Below are 24,458 nucleotides of genomic sequence, written 5' to 3'. Positions count from 1 at the left end.
CATAAAATACCTAGGAATAAATTTAACGAAGGAGGTGAAAGACCTGTATGTACACTGAAAGAAATAGAAGGCAACACAACAGCAAAACACACCATGCTCATGGATTGGAAGAATTAACATCATTAAAATGTCCTTACTACCCAAACAATCTACAGATTCAATGCAATCTGTATCAAAATACCAATGAAATTTCTCACAGAATTAGAATATTCTGTGTATGGAACCACACACAAAAGACCCTACATAGCCAAAGCAACCTTGAGAAAGAACAAAGCTGGAGGTATCACACACCTTGACTTCACACTATACTACAAAGCTACAGCAATCAAAACAATATGGTACTGGTACAAACACACACATGTATAAAGATGGAACAGAACAGCGAATCCAGAAATAAACCCACACTTACATAGTTAATTAATCTATGACAAATAAGGCAATAATATACAATGGGGTAAAGACAGTCTCTTCAAATGGTAATGGGAAAACTGGACAGATACATGCAAAAAAAGGCAACTGGACCACTTTCTTATACCATATACAAAAATAAACACAAAACAGATTAAAGACTTAAATGTAAGAGCAGAAACCATAAAACCCGTGCAAGAAAACACAGGCAATAAACTCTTTGACATTGGTCTTAGCACTATTTTTTGGAGTCTGTCTTCTCAGTCAAGGCAACAAAAACAAAAATAAACAAATGGGACTATATCAAACTAAAAACTTTGCACTAGAAAACAAAGGAAACCAACAGAACAAAAAGGTAACATATTGAATGGGAGAAGATATTTGCAAATCAAGTATCTGAAAAGGGCTTAATATACAAAATATATAAAGAACTGATATAACACCAAAAAAACAACTGATTAACAAATGGGCAGAGGACCTGAGCAGACGTTATTCTAAGATGTACCGATGGTCAACAGACACATGAACAGATGTTCAACATCACTAATCATGAGAGAAATATAAATCAAAACTATAATGAGATATCACCTCATACCTGCCTGAATGGCTATTATCAAAAACAACATGTGGCAACATGGACAGACCTAGAGGGTATTAGGTTAAATGAAATAAGTCAGACATAGAAAGACAAATACCGTATGATTTCACTTATATGTAGAATTTAAAGAACAAAATAAACAAACAAAACAGAAACAGACTCATAGATACAGAGAATAAATTAATGGTTGCCAGATGGGAGAGAGGTTGGGTTAAAAAAAAACAGAAACGGGGCGGCCAGTTGGCTCAGTTGGTTAGAGCCCTGTACTGTTAGTAACAAGGTTGCCGGTTTGATCCCCACGTGGGCCACTGTGAGCTGCACCCTCCACAATTAAATTGAAACAACTACTTGACCGGGTCCTGGAAAAATATTGGTCTTAGCACCTGGAAAAACACACTTAAATTAAAAAGTTAAAAAAAAGCAGCTGTGTTATAGGAAAAAAACAAACAACAACAAAAAAACAGAAACAGACTCATAGATGCAGAGAACAAACTGATGGTTGCCAGATGGGAGAGAGGTTGGGTAAAAAAGGAAAAGGGATTAAGAAGTACAAACTGGTAGTTGCAAAATAGTCACGGGGATGTACAGTACAGTATAGGAAATATAGTCGATAATATTGTAATAACTGTGTATAATGCCAGGTGGGTACTAGACTAATTGAGTGGATTCACTTCATTAAATTACAAAAATGTCTAACCACTATGCTATACACTACAAACTAATATTGAATGTCAACTGTAATTGAAAAATAAAAAAACAAAAACAAAAAAGGCAACAAATAACAAGTGGTAAGCATGATAAGTGAAAAAAAAGGGACCCTCATGCACTGTTGGTGGGACCGTAAATTGGTCAGCCATTATGGCAAACAGTATGGAAGTTCCTCAAAAAATTAAAAATGGAACTACCATAAAATCCAGCAATTCCACTTTTGGGTATTTATCCGAAGAAAACAAAAACACTAATTCAAAAACATATATGCAGGGTTAGGGTTAAAAAAAACACAAAAAACAAACACACATATGCATCCCTTTGTTCACTGTAGCATTATTTATAATAAACAAGATTTACAACACTGAAGCAACCTAAGTGTCCATCAATAGATGAATGGATTAAAGAAAATACGGTATAGACATACAATGGAATATTACTCAGCCACAAAAAGAACGAAATCTTGCCATCTGTGACAATGGATGGAAATAGAGGGTATTATGCTAAGTGAAATAAGTCAGAGAAAGACAAATACCATACGGTTTCACTTATATGTGGAATTTATAAAGAAAAACAAATGAACAACCAAAGCAGAAACAGACTCAGATTCAGAGAACAAACTGATGGTTGCCAGAAGGGAGGGATATAGGAGGACAGGTGAAATAGGTAATGGGGACTAAGAGGTACAAACTTCCCATTATAAACTAAATGAATTATGAAGATGTAATGTACAACATAGGGAATATAGTCAATAACATTGTAATAACTTGGTATGGGGACAGATGGTTACTAGACTTAATCATTTCATAAGTTATTTAAATGTCTAATCACTATGTTGTATGCTTGAAACTAATATAATATTGTATGTCAACTATACTTCAATAAAAAGAATTTTAAAAATTGCTTTGAAAATATAAATTTAAAACAGGATTAAGATGCCATAGAAGTTCCCAGTCTAGCACTACAATTCTGAGTTTATTATAGATTATTGCAACTCTTCAAGATGATATATGATGTCCTAGACAAAAAAAATCCTACCTCTATAGATGTTTTATAAAATTTTTCACAGATTTTTCAAAATTAACCTCCAGAGTAGTTGAAGATAGGTGGATATTAGTATACTGTTCAATGAATAATCTTAATGATTCAAGAGAAAAATCAAATTAATAAAGTAGAAAACATTAAAAACACAATTTAAAAGTAAGCATTTTTACCTTCAAAAAATCCTCCATAAATAGATTCCCCTCCTCGTCCATTTCCTAAGAATGAAACACATGGATTCTTAGAACTCTCAAGACAGTAATCTCCTTGAATATGCTACCTGAACAAAACACTTCTTAGAAAGTTGGTGATCGAATGATTTTGAATCAATAATACTCCAAGGTTCACAGCAAATCATAAAGTCAATACTGACAAGATCCCAAATTACTTTCTTTTCCTTGTCATATAATAGTAAGAATATGACAAAATCTATTAAGATATGTGAAAAAAAGAATTTCAGATTCTAATCATTATGTAGGTTTTTAAAAATAACTGACATTTTTGTTCAAAGTATCTTTAAAATACAATTTCAATGTTTGTCTAATAAAAAAGGATCGGTAAAAACTGTACTATAAAGATTATTAGGTGTGACAAAATCAGACAGATACACTGATAGGTTACTAAAAGATGAATATAATATTTTGTTTTTTTACTCAGAGGCAAATTTCTGAAATTCATTCATGTATCAAAAGTGGCATTATTTCCTATGCTTCATTCTTTTTATCTATTTCTATGAGTACTTCTAATTATACTTCTAATTATTTGACCAAAGACTAAATGGGGTGAGAAGAAAACTGTACTAAGACTTGTCTAATGTTGAGACCTATGATATTTAACAAAAATATATGATTTTCTTTTGTGGGAACCAAAGTCTTACCTTCACTGAAATCACCACCTTGAACCATAAAATCTTTGACAACTCTGTGAAAGAGACAACTCTTATAATGTAACGGCTTCTGAGTTGATTTCCCTGTCCCCTTTTCACCTATAAATAAGAAAAATTAGTAGGCCATTTAGTAGAAAGAAAATCAAGGAAGTAGCATTGAAGCAAAATTAATGATGAAAGCTTTCACTCTGTAAAATATACTTCTCTTGAACTATACAGATTTCTTTAAACTACAGGCTTTTTCACTCCCCTCAGTAATTTTTTTAAAAACTTCATTTGAAAATCATCCATGTTTTCCTGGAGTGTAAAAATGTAGAAATCAATCTCAGATAAAATCCCATTACAACTATTATTTCTAAGAATTACTTTCACATTCTAGTCAATGTTGTATAATCTGTATGTTAAGAGAAAAAAGGAATATGCATAAAGAAATCTAAAATGTGTTAAGTAAAAATTAAAGCAAGCCATAGTCAAGTGGGACTACTATTAGGGCAATTGAAAGTGTCAACAAACCTGTACAAAGACAACGAAAGTTCTCGCATGTTTTGGGGCACACATCAGAAAATAATTCAAAGACAACTCTTCCAGCTGAAAAGAAAGATAGGTGTTTTAAACTTCTTTACTAATTTAAAATATTAAACTCTCATTTATAAAGGTTAAATAGGAACATTAATTTTCTTACCAGGTTGATTATTAATGGCAATGTCAAAAAAACATCGAGGACGCTGAACCTTTATTCCCATGGCTCCAATAACTCAATCTATGAGTAAAATACTGTTTCAGGCAAACAGACAAAGATTTCCCATAAATTTCCAGAAAAAAATATTCTGTGGAGCATAAACTAGAAATGTAGTTTGAATTTATTTTGGTATTTACTTCCTTTGATGATATTTACTTCCATGACAAATCACATGGATTGTTCTTTAAGAGATTAGATTTCATTTTGTGAAGCAAATAGAAAAGATATAAAAGAAAAGGCTTAGCCATTATATAATTAAATTTCTATTTTAACAACCAAATACAAATTGCCACCCCAAACAGAAAATTGTATTAAGTCTGTTTTAGTGAACTCAACAGGTAAATCACCTTTAAACAGAGAAAAATCAAGGACAAACTGATCCAATCCTTTTGCTCCTAGAAAACAAAAATTAGTTTTAATTAAAATGGTAGTTTTAAAAAGAAAATCAATCAAATTCTTAAAAAATCACCAAAAAGAAATCATCAAGGAAGAAAGTAGGATTTTTTAACTATAGTAATACATGGTAGATTTACATTTTGAGTAAAAGCACATTGTTTTACATATCAGGCTATTTTCTGATCATAAGCAATAACTTTTACTAATATGCTAGTTAGTGTAGACACACAAAAATCACCAATAAGTGGGCTACTCTGTGTAACAGTTTTATCTACATAGCAGATGGCTATTATTTAACAGACATTCTTCTTGATAAAGCATTTAAGGACTGAAAAAGTTTGAATCATAATACCTGGTGAGGAATGACAGGGTAAGGTGAAGAGTAGAAGAAACAAAGGCACTTAGTGTAAATAGCATACAAAAATGATGGGCTATAAAAATGACAGTTACATCCACTCAAAACAGAGACTAACTAAAATGGATATGCTTTCCTGAAAATTACCGTATTTGAGCTTGTAATTCAGCAAGCAGTACTTGATGATATCTTGGGTCGAGTGAGGCTTTGAAAGATCAATATCCTCCATCCTGAACAGATTCATTACTCTCTTTAACAATTTTTATTGGGAAAATCACCCAGTCACAACAGAGTTGTAGGAAACAATACAGGAAGATACAGTGTGTACTCTACCCAGTTACACCCGATGGTAACATTTTACAAAACTCTAGTATTACTATACTAGAGTATAATTGTAGCATAAAAGCATAAAAACGCTCATACAACCCACTTATCCTATTCACATTTCCCCGGTTTTACTCATACTCATTTGTGTGCATTTGTATTTATGTAACTCAACATAATTTTATCCAAATGTTGGTTCACATAGCTCCCATCATCCCTTACCAATTTTACACACCCCACAAAGCACAAGTCAGAATATTCAACAATAAAAGCAAGGAAGAAGACTGCCCAAGTTACCAATAACTTGAAAAATACAAATTACATGTAGTCATTCATTTGTTTTATGTTGATTATGTGAATTAGAGATTAAATTACATACAAATAAGATTATGTTGCATTCAAATAGAGTCCAAGTGCTGGTATTGTCACTTTTGGCATTACTGAATGGAAACAGGAAGAATATACCATTTTCTCATAACTTCATTTTTTTATTTCTAACAGATATCTGATACTAGAATTTGTTTCACATGAAACTAAGCAAAAAAGATAACCTTTCAATCCTTCAGCATACCATGGACATAGACTTCCTGAAAACAGTAAGACAAAACAAAATCTTAGCAATTCTAATATCTTGCCAAATTTGTTGCATTAAGTTTTTTACTTGTACAGAATTTCAATTACTGCACATTTAAAATTAAGAATATGTTGAATCCATAAATCTGAAGAGACTACCCTATCTTAAAGAAAAGTACTACATTACTACTAAGGTAGTACCCGATTATCCCTTTTATCTTCTAAATAATTTTTGTAGGCATTCTTAAATTCTCTACTTTCGGCAATAGAGGAAGTTTCAGAAGCAGTTTAAGCATTTATTTTCCTAAAAAAAATAAAAAACCACCTCTAGATCTTTTTGTTTAACTACAATATCCCAGGTGGAGAGTTCTACCTTACAAAATGAGTAGAATATATATAGTACTGCCCGAAATACATCAAATAGTTTAAGACTACAGTTAATTTCCTATATACTGTATTCTTGAAAACAAACTCCAAATACGAAAAGCAGGCAATTGATAAGAAAGCTCAGAAAATAATTCCTAATTACCTATATATAACCTTTTAGATAACACAATCTTTCATGATTTTCTAAGTTTCTCAATTTTGAAGTACAGTGAAAACAATCCTATAGTTTTGGGCCTTTGAAATTGCAATGAACACCATGACCAATTTATGGAGTTAGGAGCACAAGTGGGAGCGACTAGGATAGTGGTTTGTTTTGTTTTTTGATCTGAGTGCTACTTGTATAGGTGAGTTCACTTGGGGAAAACGTCAATCCACCTAGAATTTGCATTCTTCTCAGTATGCTATGTTATACTTCAATACAAAGTTTACTTTATTAAAAACAATATATCTAAAACAAAACTCTTATTTCTCTACCCCAATTCTCTCAAAAAACAGTAAATATTTCACTGTCCAACTCAGCTGCTAAGGCTGAAAACTTGGAATCATCTTTGGTTCTATTCTCCTCACAGCCCATTATCAAAACCATTAGCAAGTCAGTTTGACACTAGCTTCAAAAATTATCCCGATGTTTACACTGTCTTTCACCATTATCATTTTTCATCTGGACTACTACAGATGAAAACCTTCTAACTAGTTTTCTTCCTTTTACTTAGTCCTGTACCGTCTACTCTCCACAGAATAACCAGGATAGAATGAATGATTCTTTAAATGCACAAAACTTATCACATCATTCATCTTCCTAATATTTTCCAATGTCTTACTATCATATTTAATCAAAATGTCTTACCATGGATTTTAAGACCCTAAATTAGTGCTGACCAATAAAATATGAGCCACATAACGTAGTTTTAAATTTTTAGTAGCCACATTTTAAAAAGTAAAAAAAAATAGGTTAATTTTAATAATATATATAATTCAGTACGTCCAACATATTATTTCAACATATAATCAACATAAGATGTTATTAATGATATACATCACATTCTTTTTTTGGTACTAAGTCTTGGAAATCCAGTGTCTGTCCATTCAGACCAGCCACATTTCAAGAGCTCAGTAACCACATGCAGCTCAGGGCTACTGTGCTGAACGGCACAGCTCTAAGTATTTTAGTTCCTGTTGACTTCATCTAACATTCTTCACAACTTGCTTCAGACACACTGGTGTTTCTGCTGTTCTTCAAACATTCCAAGACCTATTCCCTCATCCAGTCTTTCACATTTGCTTCCCTCTCCGTGGAATGATCTTAACCCCAGATCTTTAGAACATGGTTCATCCTCTCACTGATTGAAGCCATTGCTCAAGTAGCACTTCCTCATGGAAACTACTCTAAGGAGCAGCCCCTGTCCTCCACCACTTTATATCCTCTTACTCTGCTTTATTTTCCTCCCAGCATTCATTGCTATTCGGTATTTTATTAAAAATTCAAGTTTTTATATCTATTTCTCTTACTAGAATATAAATTCCATGATATGACAGACCTTTGCAGTTTTGATCACCTCTTAATTCCTAGTGCCTCAGTGTTTGGCTACGGCAGAAAATCAGTATTTAATAAATGAATGAATATATTACGTTGGTGCAAAAGTAATTACGGTTTTTGCAACTATTTTTAACCTTTTAACCTGCAATTACTTTTGCACCAACCTAATACAGACATGAAAGGACAGGCATGTGTGAGAATGCTTTTCTGCAATATTACAAAAACAACAAAAAGGTAACACCCAAAATGTCCCACAATGAGAGAAAAGCTGAATAAATTATGGTATATACATACTATTTAATATTACACAGCAGTTTAAAAAGTCTTTACAGACATTATCCAAAAAAACCCTACTTAACTGAAAAGGAAAAAAAAGCAAAATTGCACATAAGTATTTTTTTATACCCTAAAATAATACTCTGTATCTAAAAGAAACGGGTCTTGAGATATATACCCCAATAAATTAAAAAAAAAAAAAAAAAGATATATACCAAAACTGCTACAGTACTTTGCAGAGACCAGGAGTAGGGATGGAAGTAGATGGGGGTCTTTAGCTTTAGCTATAAGGTTTGAATTTTTGCAACGACAATATATTCATGTATTAGTTTCCCAATTTAAATTAATAAAATTTAAAATATACCTGCAGAGTAAAATAAAATAGAAAATACATGAAAATATTAAAAGCCTACCTCTAAGTAAAAGGATAGGTGGTTTTTATTTTAGTTTTTTTATTTCCCATGTTTTCTACAACAAATATAGACCTGTAAAACAAACACTTCAAAAGAGTTCTCAAGTCTAGAAGATCTTAGGAAATTTTTCTTTTTACAAAACTCTATCCCCCAAAATGGAAACTATGAAAAATACATGTGAATATTTACCTAAACTCTGGATAGTTAAATAAATTTTCAGGTTCACAATAATGAAATAAATAATGGAGATAAAGAAATTTAACTTCATGAAAAAATTTATATCTATTTATCAATGTAAAATTAGAAAGTAAAAAATTGGGGTAAATCTTTTCAACAAACATGATGTATTCATTTTCTTTCTGTAGAACAGTGCTTAATAATGGGGGCACTAGTTTAATTCTGCACTGACTAGGACTGTCCTAATTTCTGCAGAAAATTAAGCATCCTTGGTCCTAACTGTTAAATATCACTCCAAGTGATGATCAAAGAAAACTCTCATTGTCCCTTTGTTTCCACCTTTGAGAACCACTATCATAGGATCCATGTACCAAACAACTAAAAGCAGAAAGCCCACCCAAAGGAACATAAACATACAATACACAGAAAGTAAATTAAAAATACAAATAGTATGAACAATTCTGGTAAGCAATTTGGCATTATAGACTAAGACTTTGAATATATTCATAGTCATTCTAACCTTTAATACTTTAGTAATTCAGTCTCTTAGAATCTCTAGAAAGGCAACCATTTTAAATGAAATGTTCCTTGGTTTTTTTTAAATAATAGACAATAATTAGAAACAACGTAAATGTCCAACACAATTAAGTAAGTAAACTACAAAATGTTCATATGATGGAATATTACACTGCCTATGAAAACACAATTTTTAAATACAACATGGAAAAAATATTAAATGAGATACCAACATTATATGTTATAAATAGATAATAAATCCTTTTAAACTATTAAGTATAAAAAATTCATATATACTGTCACTGTAGTACATTTTACAATAGTAAAATAAAAAACAAACCGGTTGGTACAGTAATAGAAATTGGTTAAATAAACGATACCTTCATAAAATGGATGGTATTCATCTGTGCCATTGGAAATCATATTCTTACATGTTAAAATTATAGAGATAATATTTTTCACCTATGGATTTGACAAAAATAAAAAATACTGACCTAATAATACATTGCTGCTGCTAGTAAAGGAGTAAATCGATATAGTCCTTTGCCAATCTGACATCATAAAGTATTATGAATGCATTAAATACTCTTCGACTCAATAGCTCCATTTCTAGGAATTTATTTTATATACATCCTACACATTTGCAAAATAAGGTTTTCAAGGCACCATCATTTGTAGTAGCTAAAAGGCTGTAAACCTAAATGTCCACATAGGAGGAATAGGCTATATAAATCTTATCACATCTGCATAAAAAACAAAGAGGAAGCTGTCCACGTACTGCTATCTGCAAGACATTTTGTTAAGTGTGAAAAAAAGGGCAAGGTACAGAAATGTGTATAGACTACTTTCTTTGTAGATATATTTTTTTAAGTAAACAAATAATACAGAGGCCTTGTCTAACAAAGAGTCATCTGGTAGGGGAGGAAATGGGTAGCCGGGGAAAACTGGGTAAGAAGATTTTTTTACTGTATAACCTATCAATTTTATAGCACATGAATATTATTAAAAATTATAAATAAAACTGAAAAAGAAAAATTATCAAAGACTCCCCATGAATGGGAGAATACTCATATTAGGTGAAAAAAAGTAAATTAGTAAGCAGTAGTGTCTGTAAAATTCCAATTTTACACATATCAGATGCACATTAAAAAAAGATAGAAAACCAAATTACTACGTTGAAGAGATAACTATACCATGTTCACTGCAGCATTATCTATAATAGCCAAGAGATGGAGAAACCTAAGTGTCCATCAACATATGAACGAATAAAGAAAATGTGATTGAGATACATAATGGAATACTATTCAGCCATAAAAAGGAAATCCTGCCATTTGAGACATCAATGGATCTTGAGGGCATTAAGCTAAGTGAAATTGTCAGACAAAGAAAAATACTGTATGATCTCACTTAAATGTGGTATCTAAAAAAGGTAAGTAAAAAATATACGCATACACAATGAAATATTATTCAGCAATAAAAAAAGAAGGAAATTTAACCACTCGTCACAACATGGATGAACCCTGGAAACATAATAAGTGAAATAAATCAGACAAATACTTATAATACTTAAGATCTCACTTATATGTAGAATCTTAAAAAACAAAAATCTCAAATTCACAAAGTTCGAGAATGTAATGTACAGCATGGTAATTATAGTTAATACTGTACCATATATTTTAAAGTTGCTAAGTAAGATAGGAGATCTTAAAAGTTCTTATCACAAGAAAAAAATTATAACTATGTGAAGTGATGGATGTTAACTAGATTTATTATAGTAATCATTTCACAATATATATGTCAAAGCATGTTGTATACCTGAAATATATAATCATATATGTCAATTATATCTCAAAAAAAAATAAGGCAAGAAGAAATAGGATTTACCAATATATTAACATTGATTATACTTGGGCCATGGGTTTAAGGATAATTTTTATGTATTTCTGTTTTCCAAATTTTTTCAACAGTTGAAGCAGTACCTACTGTTATAATCAAGAAAAATATTTTTAAAAATACTAATAAAATGAGATAATATCTTGCCTATCAAAGTAAGCAAAGATCTTTTAAAAGAATAATTCCCAAGACAGCACTCCTCTGGAAACAATATGTGAAACTCTTAAGTTTTTATACCTTAAATTGGTTTATACCTTAAATCAGTAAAATTTAACTACTTGGAATCTACTGTAAGGAACTACCCTAAACTTAGAAAGCCTTCATGTATAAAGTTGGCCATATTACTATTCCTTTTATTAACATATCACCAGAAGCAACATATTCGATATGAAAAATGGTTTAATTATGTTCTCTGGTTGAATAAAATATAGTTTTTAAACCAATGCTTACAAAGATTAATAATTTAGAAAATGTTCATAAATTGTTAAAAATAATCCAAATATAAAACAGCATATGCAATATCATTATAATCTCATAAACCACCCCTAACCCTCAAATTCAAAGACTTACAAAAAGAAAGAAAGAAAAAGATTGTAAAGAAATAATCATTACTGCGTTTGGTTGTAAGACTGGGAGAGGGATTTTTGTCTGACTATACGTTTTTCTACTTTAATAAAGATACTAATTGCTGCTATAAAGAAAACATTTGTAATAAAAAGGAAAATATATATACAACTTTCTAAGATTATAATGTACATGTCTGTAAGTAGTTATACTTAGGATACCACACAAGGATACTTTTCATAGAAATAGATTAACGTTAGTTTTCCTGAAATGACAAATATGTCTTAATTCAAGAAAGATTAAAGATAGAAAATTATCATTAACAGCACTACACAAATCTCTTAAGTATGTAAATGATCTATTAGTGACAGCTAATGAAGAACAATGGTGACACAAGGTGGCTCAACACTATGTCTCTAATGTTACTGAAATCAGATTCCATCTAATCAGAAAAAGGACATAATGTTTCCTCTATAATTATGATTTCCTGGTATTACTCAAATAGTATCTAAAATCAACCACAAAACAAACATCTGGTCAATTTTTCATTTTTTTTCCAAGAAAAAGAGAGAACTGCAGAGAAATACCAAAAATATAGCTCAGGGGGAAAAAAAAAATCAAGCCTTTGCAATTTTCAGTAAAATAATTCATGTATTTCCCAAGAATCGTACATAATGAAAGCTTTCATTGTAGTAGTCTACGTGGGTGATCTGTTTGCTGCAAATTTGTTTAATCCAAATGAGTTGCAACTATTTCTAGAAAATCCAGATATAAATTTTTCTTGAAAAAAAAAAATCACTATTTATTACAATGTGTGCTGTTCCCATACAGAAATCAGCATAGTCTGCCCCCATTACATGAGGTGTATATGTTCCAGTTTGACCTAGTTTCCATTATTGCCTATTAGCTGTTACTATTTATCTACTTGACCTCATGCACTCAACTTCCCTGCCCCCCCATTCAGAAATTTGAGTATGTGATAATACTTAATTTCATCTACTTTATTCATAATGAAAATATTTTAAATAAATAAGCTCATTGAAAAGTTAGATTACACAAAATGCATAAAATCCTGATACTTAGCTATAACTTTTAATATTTTAATGTATATTCCACTTTTTTCTAAGCAGACAAAATCACGTTTTAAATGCTTAACAATATATTTTTGTATGTCAATAAGAGATTTTATAAAATTTTAAATACGAAATGCTAAGATGTATAAAGTTCTGCAACAAATATATTCCATAAAAAATATCAGAAGTAAATTCGTATTTGAAAAGTTTACTCTTACAGGTTCATACATAAAATAATTTCCATATTCACCCTAAAGTAACAAGGACGAGGGCACAAGAATATAGGCAACTAATTAAAATATATAGTAAAAGACAAGGTATTTGTAATTAGGAAAGAAATAATGCAATGATTTTATTACATTCAAAGAATTATTTGGAAGCTTCACACAGTATGAAGGAGTCAGCATAGTCTTGAATCTTGGAAAAGCAGATAATAAATCCTTTTAAACTTTTAACATGATTAGCAGGTCTTTACCCTTTCCCATTCCCTTGGCTAATTTCTATGTGTCCTTAAAGATTCAACCTAGCCAGGGTACACTTTGGGAGTTCAGCCCTTACTCTGAAGCTTAAATAATCTTCCTTTGTTGAATCTTATTTTCTTTATCATAAACTCGTCTGTAAACTCCTTGAATTCAGAACCTTTGTATCTTCAACACCAAGCAGTCAGTGCCTGGCCCAGGACTACATTATCAAATAGAAAGAATGTTTATTGAGGCATGTGCAGAACTAGACTCTGCTATTAAAACTTAGTGCCTTTCCTCCTACAAGTACTATGTATCTGTAGTCAGTAAACTCTCCCAGAGCCTACCAGTAACCATCCTGTCAGCCTGTTTCATAACTGAAACAACCTTTTTCCTAGATCTGCCTACTGAGTTCTGTTAACAAAGTGTTTCTTTCCTTCTTTCCTTTTCTCTCTTTCTTCCTCCCTCCCTCTCTCTTTTTAAAAACAATCTGCTGTAAGAGGGAGCATATTCAGTTCAGGACCAAGAAACAAAGATGAGAAGTTCTTATCTGCTTGAGTTTAATAAAATGGGTGATAATTCTCATATAAGAGTTCCACCTCTAAGTGCAATCATTTAAGTTAAACTAATTAAAATTATAGCAGATCTTGAAGATTACTTTCAAAGAAAGCAATACAATATTCAAATCAGCCTCTTTACCCTACTCCTAATGTAGTTCACAGAGAATAAATGAGAAATAAAAATGTATTGCTTCAAAAATAATTAAATAAATTTATAAATGCCAGATTGCTAATGAGCTAAGTACAAAAAAGTTAACATTCTGAGGCATCAGGAAAGACAACTATCCTCTTCCATATGGTGTCCCTTCCCTTAGTCTCTGTCAGTTAGTCACAAACCATCACTGGTAGAAACATGATAAACAATGTATAGGCACTTCCTGAATTCTTAAATCCTTTAGAAAACTTAAAGAGAAAAGCTGTAATGTTGCCAAGTTCAGTGTAAATAATATGCTATAATAATAAGAGATTACATGTTTTCACACATACAATCTAAGACAAAAATATAGTAAAACTGTGTTAGCATTGAACTAAAAAGAGAGTATATTAAGTGGGAAATCCCTTCTAATATTATTATTGTACCTGTAATTATCTCAATTCTTATAATGGTAAATTAATTCCACTGTCTCCAGAGTTACTTACACCATGTTAGCAATATTACTCAACCCAGTTAATTCCTACAAGAAGAACTACAGACTTCTGAAATTTTAAGGAAACTTAGAGATAATCTAGTCCAATTTTCTGATTTTATAGATTGAAAACAAGAGAACTAGTGAGTTGAAGTGAATGGATCAAGGTTACAACTGGAAAAAAGCAAGAGTTTTCTTATACTCTACAGCTTTATTGTAGAAACGAGCTTATCCAGAAATATTCCAGGTAATGGCTTATTTAATTTTCCACCATATGACCATAACGCAATGATTTAGTTATGAGTAAACATTAGCTGAGATTTTACGTTATTAACAGTGTCTTAATATATAAACAGGCTTCATTCATTTTAAAAATCAATGAGTTAAATCATTCATGTTTTAAAAAGAACATTTTAATATCAAAAATCGATGCCTATATTTGTAAGTATAATGCAATTAAATTTCAGGAAGAGGTTGGTGATTATTTTAAGCCACCACTCAAACTAAAACAAAGTGCTAAAGATTTCCTTTGTAACAAAAGTACAAAGTCCCAGTTACAATCATTTTCTCTGAGTACTTATAATACTGCATGTAGTAAATGTCCAGATGCAAGATTTGCCCTATAGAAACAAAATAATGCAGAATTCTTACGTAGACAGTATATGCATTAACCCACGGCAAAATCATTGACACTTAAATGAAAACTGAAGCTTGTTGCTAATATTAAAGACAAAAAAGGATGTAATACCACAATGCAGCAGAGATTTGCAACAAACTTTTCAAATCACTTGAATTATCTATGATTCCCAAGACACCTTAATACATTAGTATACTAAAAGTAGATAATACATTATAATTAGTATAGTAAGGAAAAAAACACCAATCAACGTGTATTTCTTAAAAGAGCAACACTGAAAGAATTGCAGATGGTGTGCTAACAACTATTACAACTAGTTCATCCTATTATGAATGGCTACCAATTTCACTCTGCATAAAGAATGAATGCTGCCTGTCAGAAAACCTAATTTAAAATATGCAAAAGTACAAAGACCTTACATAGCGACCACGGATAATGCAAGACCACAATAAGAAGCACCAAAAACTACAGACCTTTAATAAGTCACAACAAATGTAATGTATGCCTTTCACTTCATTCATAGAAGCTTTGAGTTCTTACCTGAAAGCCAATTTTACACAAAATTTTAACAAACCTGAATATTTATTTTTGAAGCCCATAGTTGATAGTCTGAAATCAAAATATTTTATATATGAAGAAACTGAGGTTCAGAAAGATGGCTGAACCAGAAACAAACCAAAATTTTCTAACTTAGGAAGTGTGCAAACTTGTACACTCCTGACAGCAGGGGAAGGCTACCTGCCAATAGCTTGCAACAACAAAACAAAAGACCATAAAAAGCAAACATAATTTTTTAAAAAAGGCACAGATTCCTACTACAAGACAAGACCCATTAGGATCCTAGGGCACCAATAATCCTGAATCATAATACATTAAACAACGAAAAATGAATTCTAAGGCTGAAGTATGTAATTTGTTATAAAAATAATCCCATCTCAAATGGCTAAAAGGGGGGATGCTAAAACGGGTAAATTTTCTGGTACGTAACAAATTATCAGTGAGAAAAGTGGGTATTCTAGATATCTGTGCTTTTCTGGATTTTATGGCACAATTTTAAAAATGTCACACACCCCATCCCCACCATCCTTCCGAATCTGTAAATTACTGGCCATTCTTTGCCAAAGGGGGACACATACAGACACACACACACATATTTTTCCCCACTCTGGTTTTAGCTGCTGAATGTTGACGTACCTCCAAATTTCCAAACCATTTAATTGTTCCTTGGATGTACTTGTTATCACTACTGCAAAAACTTGATCCTGCACAGAAAGTACTGTTGTGAGAAATTAAGATCAATGCACAAAATGATGCTTTTATAACATTTCCAAAACGACTGGGAGTTCTTCATTCCCGCAGACCTCAACTTAGCTCCTTAAAAGTCTAAAGATGAGCCAGATTCGCACAACTACCGCCAAAGCACAAGAAGCTCCGAAGCCATCACCTTCCTCCTAAACGAATTCCCTCCTCCTAACAGGCCTGCGTTGCTCAAAGCTACTCGGAAACGTGGGATAACGTGGAGACAGCTCTGGGATGAGGGAAGAGAGCCTGGATTTGAGTTTTAGAAGAATGCTTAACTAAGTGGCCTGTGCCACTTACCTATGCACAAAAGACGCTGTCTAAAAGGAAAAGGTCGCAAGAGGAGGCAAGCCTGTCTTCAGTCTAATCTTAACCCGCGATTCAGGCTCGTCGCCTGCCACTCTCCAACCCTAACCTGACAGGACGTCATGTTACGCCTCCCCCTTCCCCACCAATCCTCCCACCTTCACCAGTTTAGTGTTTAGTCTTACAATTTTGAAGCATCAAAAATCACCCTGGCTCTCTAGAGTTCAGGCCGCCGTCGCTGCCGCCATATTACAGCTTGTGCGGCAAAATGCGTCAGGAAGGGAGGCGTGCGCCCGAATCGAGAGGGCGGGGGCTGGCAGGAGGAGGGACGTTTCCCAGACCTGAAGGCACGGCTGGAAGCCTTCTCCAGCTGCAAAGCCAGCGCCACGGTCCTTGGGGGTCCCCTCTGGAATCAAGCAGCCCGATACCGCGAGGGGAAGACGGTTATCTCGGCAGGGCCTACCGTGCCGGCTCCGCCCCTCTTCTCGGGCCCTTCCCGCTCTCCTACCCCGGGTCTGCTGCGAAGGACGCCACCGAAACAACACGGGCCTCACGCCACCTACCTGTACCAGTACCGTCTCCTCTTCCTAGGGTCCCGTCCTGTAAAGCGCTTCAAATCTACCGCCGCCAGAAAAGGCGCTAAAGCCCACTAACCGCCTCCCTCCCCCACAACCCAGTCCCAGCGTGGAGGGAAAGCGTCGCTCCGGAAGTGCGTCACGGATGGGCTGACGGTATCTCCTGGTGTTCCCTTGATTGTGTGACCTCGGCCTGCCTTGGAGATCTAGGATTTTGGTGCCTGTTAAATACTAGTTTATAGGTAGCTAAATGCTTTATAAAGTGTGAGTTGATTGGGAACGTTTGTAACCCTCAGAATGCCACGTCGTTTGTGAAATGAAGTGCTTCATTTAGTACACATTTATTGGTCGTCTGCCAGAGTATTGGGAAGGAAGCCCTACTTTCAAGGAGCTTCTAGTTCCGTTTCCACTTAACGCTGTGACACGAGTTTTAAAAAACAGAAATGACCAAAGTGCAATTGAGGAAAGAATGAAATTACAAAGGTAACTGATGCTCGTTTTTTATATTCTCACAACCAACCCATGATGTAGGTTATCGTTTCACAGATAAAAAAATTGAGGCCCAGTGAGGGCAAGTGCCACCTTCCCAAAGACGCTGCTTCTAAATATCAAAGCAAGTCTGTGACTCCAAATCCAGCGCTCTCTAGGGAAAATAGGACATACAATATTATTATTTTAAGAAGTAAGATTCTCTAGATTATGTTAGAAATAAATGCCCACTGCTATTTGGGGGAGGAGGAATCAGAAATCCTTGTGGGAATGTGGGTAAGTTTTAAAGGAACTAGATAAGGAAATTTATAATCTGAGTTCTATATTATTGTATAAAAAGAACTTACGTTATGATCATTTAAAATTTTCACTCATTTACGTGAGGTGAATTAATTATCAACAACAGGCATGTGGTACATGTAAGGGTCTTGACCAATTTTACATAGCTGTAAAACTGAGGAAAATTCCTTGAGCCATTGCCGTTATTGCAGGGCAGCAACAGGATACCCATCTTTAGACAGTTCAGTGGTTGTATGATTTACACTTTACAGTAAGGAGGGCAATGCTGCAATATCTTAATAAATCTGATTTATATTAAGCACTATGTTAAGATAGATTTTTTTTTTTGACCGTTGGTTTGTTTGATTTTTGATTCAGCTTCCATGGGAATATATTTTTATTTAGCTATGATACACATATTAGTTTCTTAGATTCGTACTTACTGGTAGAGGGAATGGGTAAGTGATATTGCTCTTAACATTGGTGTACTCTTCCTCTTTTTCACCAATTCAGTCAGAGACATTTTCGAAGATATATTACAGATCATCATAATGCCATAATTAACATTTTGAGATGTAGAAAGGTAACATTCCCAATCTTGTTCTATGATATACCATCTTCCAAGAGAAACAGACATATGAAGTGACTGAAGAATTGTTTAATATTAAGTAAAATATTAATAAGTACTGTGGGGGCTAAAAAAAATACTACTTTTCTTCCCACCTTCTAAGTTCTTCGAGCTGGGTGAATAATAAAATTAACAGAGACAGACTAATAGGAAAAAAATCAAGTTTTTAATACATGTGCATGGGGAATTCACATAGGCAGAAAATTCCAGCAAAGCAGATTTAAAAGAGCCTGTATGATCAATTGCTATTGTTGTATTTATACAAATAATCGAGCCAAAATCATTAAAACTAGACTTGTGCGGTAAATAAATTAGTCTTAATTTGGCTATCTTTGACAAAAATGAGGGTGATTTTAGAGAAAAAAAAATTGTGTTTCAGTAGAAACTATAATACATAGTTGAGGATATTAATTAGATTCTAGTTTAGTTGTCTTTTTTTTTTTTTTTTTTTAATATTTGGCTACATCCTCTAATGTAATGTTTCATTTTTCTCCCGTCTTTTGACTTGGAATTATTGAGAATTAAAACTTTTTTCTAAGCCTTGCAATTACAAACTACAGCTAGACAACATGATACACACTTCAGAGAAATCGCCACAACAGCTCATGTTTAAACAATCTCAGTGACTGATGCAAGCCACACAGAGATTTTACCTGAGTACCTGATGACATTATCAGAGACATTCAAACTACAGACCAGGAGAATCTATCACATTGTCCCTGCCTGCCCACATTATCAACCAACTGAAGGGAACCAAAGTTTTGTCCCTAAAGCTGCCTTTTTAGGATATTGATTTTTAAGCTGGTTATTAAGAAACAAAAGACTAGGAAGAACCTTTGACCCTCTCCCCTTTCCTGCCCAAGAGATTCATATAGAAAAACCTGCTTTAGGAAGGAAATCTTAGGATGGCTCTAGCCTAAATAGCATAATTTGAATTAAATACGAGGTCTGACAATTAAGTTCATGAACTTGTTTCATTGATGTTGCTAATCTTTTTTGATATCTGAGGGATTATTTATAATGAATTTGTGCCAAGTGGACAAACAGTTAACCAAGTTTACTATTTGGAAGGCCTGAAAAAGCTGCGTGAAAAAGTTAGACCTGAACTTTTCGCCAACAATTCATGGCTCTTGCATCATGACAATGCACCAGCTCACATGATACTGTTTATGAGGGAGTTTTCAGCCAGTAAACAAATAACTGTATTGGAACACCCTCTCTACTCACCTGATATCGCCCCCATTGACTTCTTTATTTACCCGAAGATAAAGGAAATATTGAAGACATTTTGATGACATTCAGGATATCAAGGGTCATACGACGATAGCTCTGATGGCCATTCCAGAAAAAGAGTCCCAAAATTGCTTTGAAGGGTGGACTAGGTATTGGTGTCAGTGCATAGCTTCCCAAGGGGAGTACTTCCAAGGTGACTGTAGTGATATTCAGCAATGAGGTATGTAGTAGCACTTTTTCTAGGATGAGTTCGCGAACTTAATTGTCCTACCTCTTATGTTAAATAGGGCTTTAGGCAGAGGCCTATTAGCTAGATATCTCCCATGTTCCATTGTTTCTGAGTTGCCAAGCAAGAATGTTTCTGCCATGTACGTTCTGCTCTTCCTCAATTACCTGTAAGTTGCCCATCCTCACTTCTGAAATCTAGCATCCTTGTTCCTCTCCTTTTCTCCTTTGTCTAAAATGTCATATATATATCCTGTGTTGCCTCACTGTCTTTGGAATTTTCACGCTTATGTGAATTCCCCATGTACATGTATTAAAATTTGATTTTCTCCTGTTAATCTGTCTTTGTCAATTTGATTATTAGCCCAGCTAGAAGACCTTAGAAGGTGGGAGGAAAAGCATTAATTTTTTTAGCCCCACAGTGCTTATTAGATGTAATGTATATTATAAATGGTCAGATTTTAGGAGATTCTTGAAAGAAGTTTTGAAGCAGCATTACAAATGGCAATTCAAGGACTGGTGGCTGGTGCTGGCCATGACAAAGTTTTCACTGCTCTTTTCTTAGGAAGAATTGTTTTCTTAAATTGAGTTTGTCACTTTTTCTTAGTGTTAAAATATCGTTTTGTGAAATGTGGTTAGTTGTGGTTATAGAATGTGGTTAGTTGTTTTCTTTCTCTAGATGTCCTTACGTGGACAAATGAAAAATTGACATGCTTTGTTGGGTCCCAAATATGTTGAAATTTTACTGGTGTGTGAAATCTGAAACTTTTTCAGATTGCTTTGACATGGATGTATTGTTCCAAGAAGAAAGCTGTTGCAAGTAAAAGGAAGTGTTATCTCTATCAGTACTGCAACTTAAAGAACAAAGGATTTATTTCTCTCATAATAGACCTGAGGTGAGTGGGCCAAGTCAGAGAGCACAGCTCTTCTCCATATGTTCATTCAAGAACTTGAGTTCCTTCCATCATGTTATTCTAACCTACTCCAGAGCCTTGACATTGCATAATTAGAATGTGTTGCCTTGGGTTTTGGCTGGCAGAAACAGGAAGAAGAGGTAATGTCCTAAAGCCTAGACCAGGAACTAGCACATGCTACTTTGCTCTAATTCCATCAATGAGAACACAGCCAAACTCAATTATAAAGTTCTGGGAAATGTAATGTTGGCATATGTCCAGAAGGAAGACAAAAAGGTACTTTGGTGGAAAATTAACAGTCTGGGCCACATATCCCATTAAAAGATAATTGTTTGCGTACTTAGTTTGTGTGACCATTCTACACTGTGAGCAGACACAAGATTTGCTGTGATGTTGCTAGTGTTTTGAAATATGGTTAGTTTCCAGCACTCTTAGATGAGCTGTTACTTAAAGTCACTTTTAATAGCAGATGTAAAGACCAAAAAAGTTAGATTTACAATCATCAAGACGGGTTTTCAAAGGGTGACTTCAGTTAGCCCTTGACTTACTTTGCATGCCTTTTTTAAAGGTAGGATTTTAAAATTAGTTTAACGTATATTCATAAACCGTAGTATAGTTATAGGTTTCTTTGATACATTTTTACAAAGAGAGCATACAGGTCTAACATCCACTACATTAAGACATACAAGGTGGCCAGTTAGCTCAGTTGGTTAGAGCACGTTGCTACTAATACCAAGATTGCTGGTTCGATCCCCCATGGGCCACTTGGAGCTGCACCTGATGGTTCGATCCCCCATGGGCCACTTGGAGCTGCACCCTCCTTACAAAAAAAACGAGGTGGGGTCGGGGGAAGACATAGAGCAACGTCAGCATCCCAGGAAGCCTCCTTCATGCCCTTCCGTAATTCTACAACCTCAGCCTGCCAAAGATACCATGTTTGGCTGTGTATAATGTGCACTTTTTGGCCCAAATTTGTGAGGGAAAAATAAGGATGCATGTTATACATGGGTAGTACTAATTTCATATCTATATAAATGTTTTTAATTCTTTTATTTATGCTTAAGAGTTAAAACTGTAACTCTAGAAATCAATAACGATATCCCTATGCAAAATAATACCCTGGAATAGGATAATCAGTTTTGTTGAACTTACAATGAACTTGCAGTGACAAAGAGTTCTTGACCTTCTATGATGCGTAAATACTGTAAATTTGTTACTGGTACATAAAATTTCTTGTACCTTGTATCTGTTCTTGTGTTTTGTAATTATTTGTTACATAAAATTTCTTGTACCACAATATGTTAAAAAATAAATGCTAAAATTCTTTTATAATACAAAAAACAAGTACCTAAAAGTAAACAAATAAAAATTTGAATTAAAAAATTAAAGTGAATGATTTTTTCCTCCTGAACTTGTGGGCCCAAAACGTGGCTGCACATTATACATGGGAGTGCATTACACACGATAAAATACGGTAACCTCTATTCAGAATTACATCAGCTTGTATTAGTTTTATCTATTTTTGAATCTTGTGTAAATGGAATTGCGAATATGTATTTACTTGTGGCTGGCTTTGCTCAATGTTGTGTTTGTGAGATTATCAATATTACTGCATGCCACAATAGTTCTTTCTAATTTCTGAACAGTACTCCATTATATGGTTGTATTAGAATTCTCCAGAGAAATAGAACCAATAGCATATGTATATATAGGAAGATATTTAATACGAGGAATTGGCTCATGTGATTATGAAGGCTGAGAAGTCTCACTCTGCTGTCTGCAATCTGGAGACCCAGAAAAACTGGTGGTGTAATTTCAGTCCGAGTTTGAGAACCAGGGGAACTGACGGTGAAAATCCCAGTCCAAGGGCAAGAGAAGACCAGTGTCCTAGCTCAGTCAGGCAAGTAGAAGGCAAAAGGGACAAATTCCTCCTTCATGTGCCTTTTTGTTCTATTCAGATGCTCCATGGATTGGATGATGCCCATTTACATTGGGAGGGCAATGTACTTTACTAAATATACCAATTCAAATGTTAATCTCTTCAGAAACACCCTCAAAAACACACCTAAAAATAATGTTTAATCTGGGTAGTCCTTGGCCCAGTCAAGTTGACCTATAAAATTAACCGTCACAATGGGTATTGCACAATTTATTTTAGATGGATATTTGTGTTGAGTTTTAGCTATTACAAAGAAAGCTTCTATGAACGTTCTTGTATCTTGGAGCACATATATTTTGCATGTATGTTGGAAATACACCCAGGAATGGAATTGCTAGATCTTAGGGTATGGATAAGGTCAGCTTTGGTAGATACTGCCAAAGACTCTTCTGAAGTGCTTGTATAATACTATTATTGTATATGCCTTTTGATTCCAGTATTGGTGAGAGCTCTCATTTACAAATAATAGAAACCCCGTTTGAACTAGCTTAGGTAACATTGGGAATGTATTGGTTCATGAAACAAAACTGTGTGGTTTTGTTTGGACAGTGTGGTAGTTTTAAAATATGGCCATACATTCTTTAATGTGATTTTCTCCTAATGAATAAGGCAGAGTGACAGTATGTGATTTTGGAGACCAAGTCATAAAAGTCACTTTGATTTCCTTCTTGCTGTGTCTCTTGGATCATTCACTCTAGGAGAAATCAGCTGCTGTGTCATGAAGACACTCAAGCAGACTATGGAGAGGCCCAGTGGCAAGAAACAGGCTTCCTGGCAAAAGCCAGAGAGGAGCTGAGACCCGTTGCCAACAGCCATATGAATGAGTTATTTGGAAGCAATCCTCTAGCCCCAGTCAAGGCTTCAGATGAGTGCAGGCCTTGTTAACAGCTGACTTCAATCACATGAGAAACTAAGCCAGAACCACTCAGCTAAGCAATTTTAGAATTTTTCTCCCACAGAAACCGTGGAATAATAAATGTTTTAAGTCACTAAGTTTTTGGATGATTTAGTACACAGCAATGGATAACTCATACAGAGAAGAAAGAATAGTCAGAATATCATGGAACTTTTTCTCTCTTGTCTAGTTCTACTTACCTGTTTTTTGGCTTCGTTCTCTAGACTGACTTCTTCAAGAGGTTGTCTCATATATTAATAATCTGAGTCTTTGCCAGCTCCAATTATAAAATGCCAGTCTTTGATTAGCATTGCAGTGACAGCCCCCAAATTTGTGCTCCCACTTATATGGTGAAGGGTGTCACTGGGAAATGTCTGTCCTGCTAGTTGTCCTCTTGCACCTGAGTAAAGATATGTGAATACTTCTCATCAGTGGAACGCGTGTGAAAAAGATGTGTATTACATCCAGGCCAACATGTTTTTGAAGTGGTATGCCTTCTCCATGTCCTCTCTGTTTTTGTCAGCTGGA

The 24,458-nt window shown here is 34.0% G+C and overlaps 2 protein-coding genes across 12 annotated transcripts in view; one reads left to right on the top strand and one right to left on the bottom strand.

Moving 5' to 3' along the window:
- PPIG (peptidylprolyl isomerase G) overlaps positions 1-17,471 on the bottom strand; it is a 47,809-nt gene extending 30,338 nt beyond the window's left edge. The window contains exons 1-7 of one of the 10 annotated variants that reach the window (XM_019727384.2): positions 17,317-17,471; positions 16,343-16,410; positions 4,728-4,775; positions 4,324-4,401; positions 4,155-4,229; positions 3,633-3,740; positions 2,929-2,973 (exon numbers count right to left, since the gene is read on the bottom strand). In XM_019727384.2, the coding sequence (XP_019582943.1) occupies positions 2,929-2,973; positions 3,633-3,740; positions 4,155-4,229; positions 4,324-4,384 (289 nt within the window). In that variant the 5' untranslated portion in view covers positions 4,385-4,401; positions 4,728-4,775; positions 16,343-16,410; positions 17,317-17,471. Of the gene's footprint in view, positions 1-2,928; positions 2,974-3,632; positions 3,741-4,154; positions 4,230-4,323; positions 4,416-4,727; positions 4,776-16,342; positions 16,411-16,938; positions 17,067-17,316 lie in introns of those variants that run through there. The other 9 variants (XM_019727382.2, XM_019727383.2, XM_074337645.1 and 6 more) reach the window with 9 other exon arrangements.
- FASTKD1 (FAST kinase domains 1) overlaps positions 17,457-24,458 on the top strand; it is a 36,376-nt gene continuing 29,374 nt past the window's right edge. For both annotated transcript variants that reach the window (XM_074337621.1, XM_019727378.2), the window contains exons 1-2: positions 17,457-17,811; positions 20,957-21,078. In XM_074337621.1, coding sequence (XP_074193722.1) covers positions 20,972-21,078 — 107 coding nt within the window. In that variant the 5' untranslated portion in view covers positions 17,457-17,811; positions 20,957-20,971. The remainder of the gene's footprint in view (positions 17,812-20,956; positions 21,079-24,458) is intronic.

The sequence above is a fragment of the Rhinolophus sinicus genome, linkage group LG01, assembly GCF_036562045.2.
Source record: "Rhinolophus sinicus isolate RSC01 linkage group LG01, ASM3656204v1, whole genome shotgun sequence".
Taxonomy (NCBI): Eukaryota; Metazoa; Chordata; class Mammalia; order Chiroptera; family Rhinolophidae; genus Rhinolophus; species Rhinolophus sinicus.
This window is presented reverse-complemented; position numbering and strand designations above follow the sequence as displayed.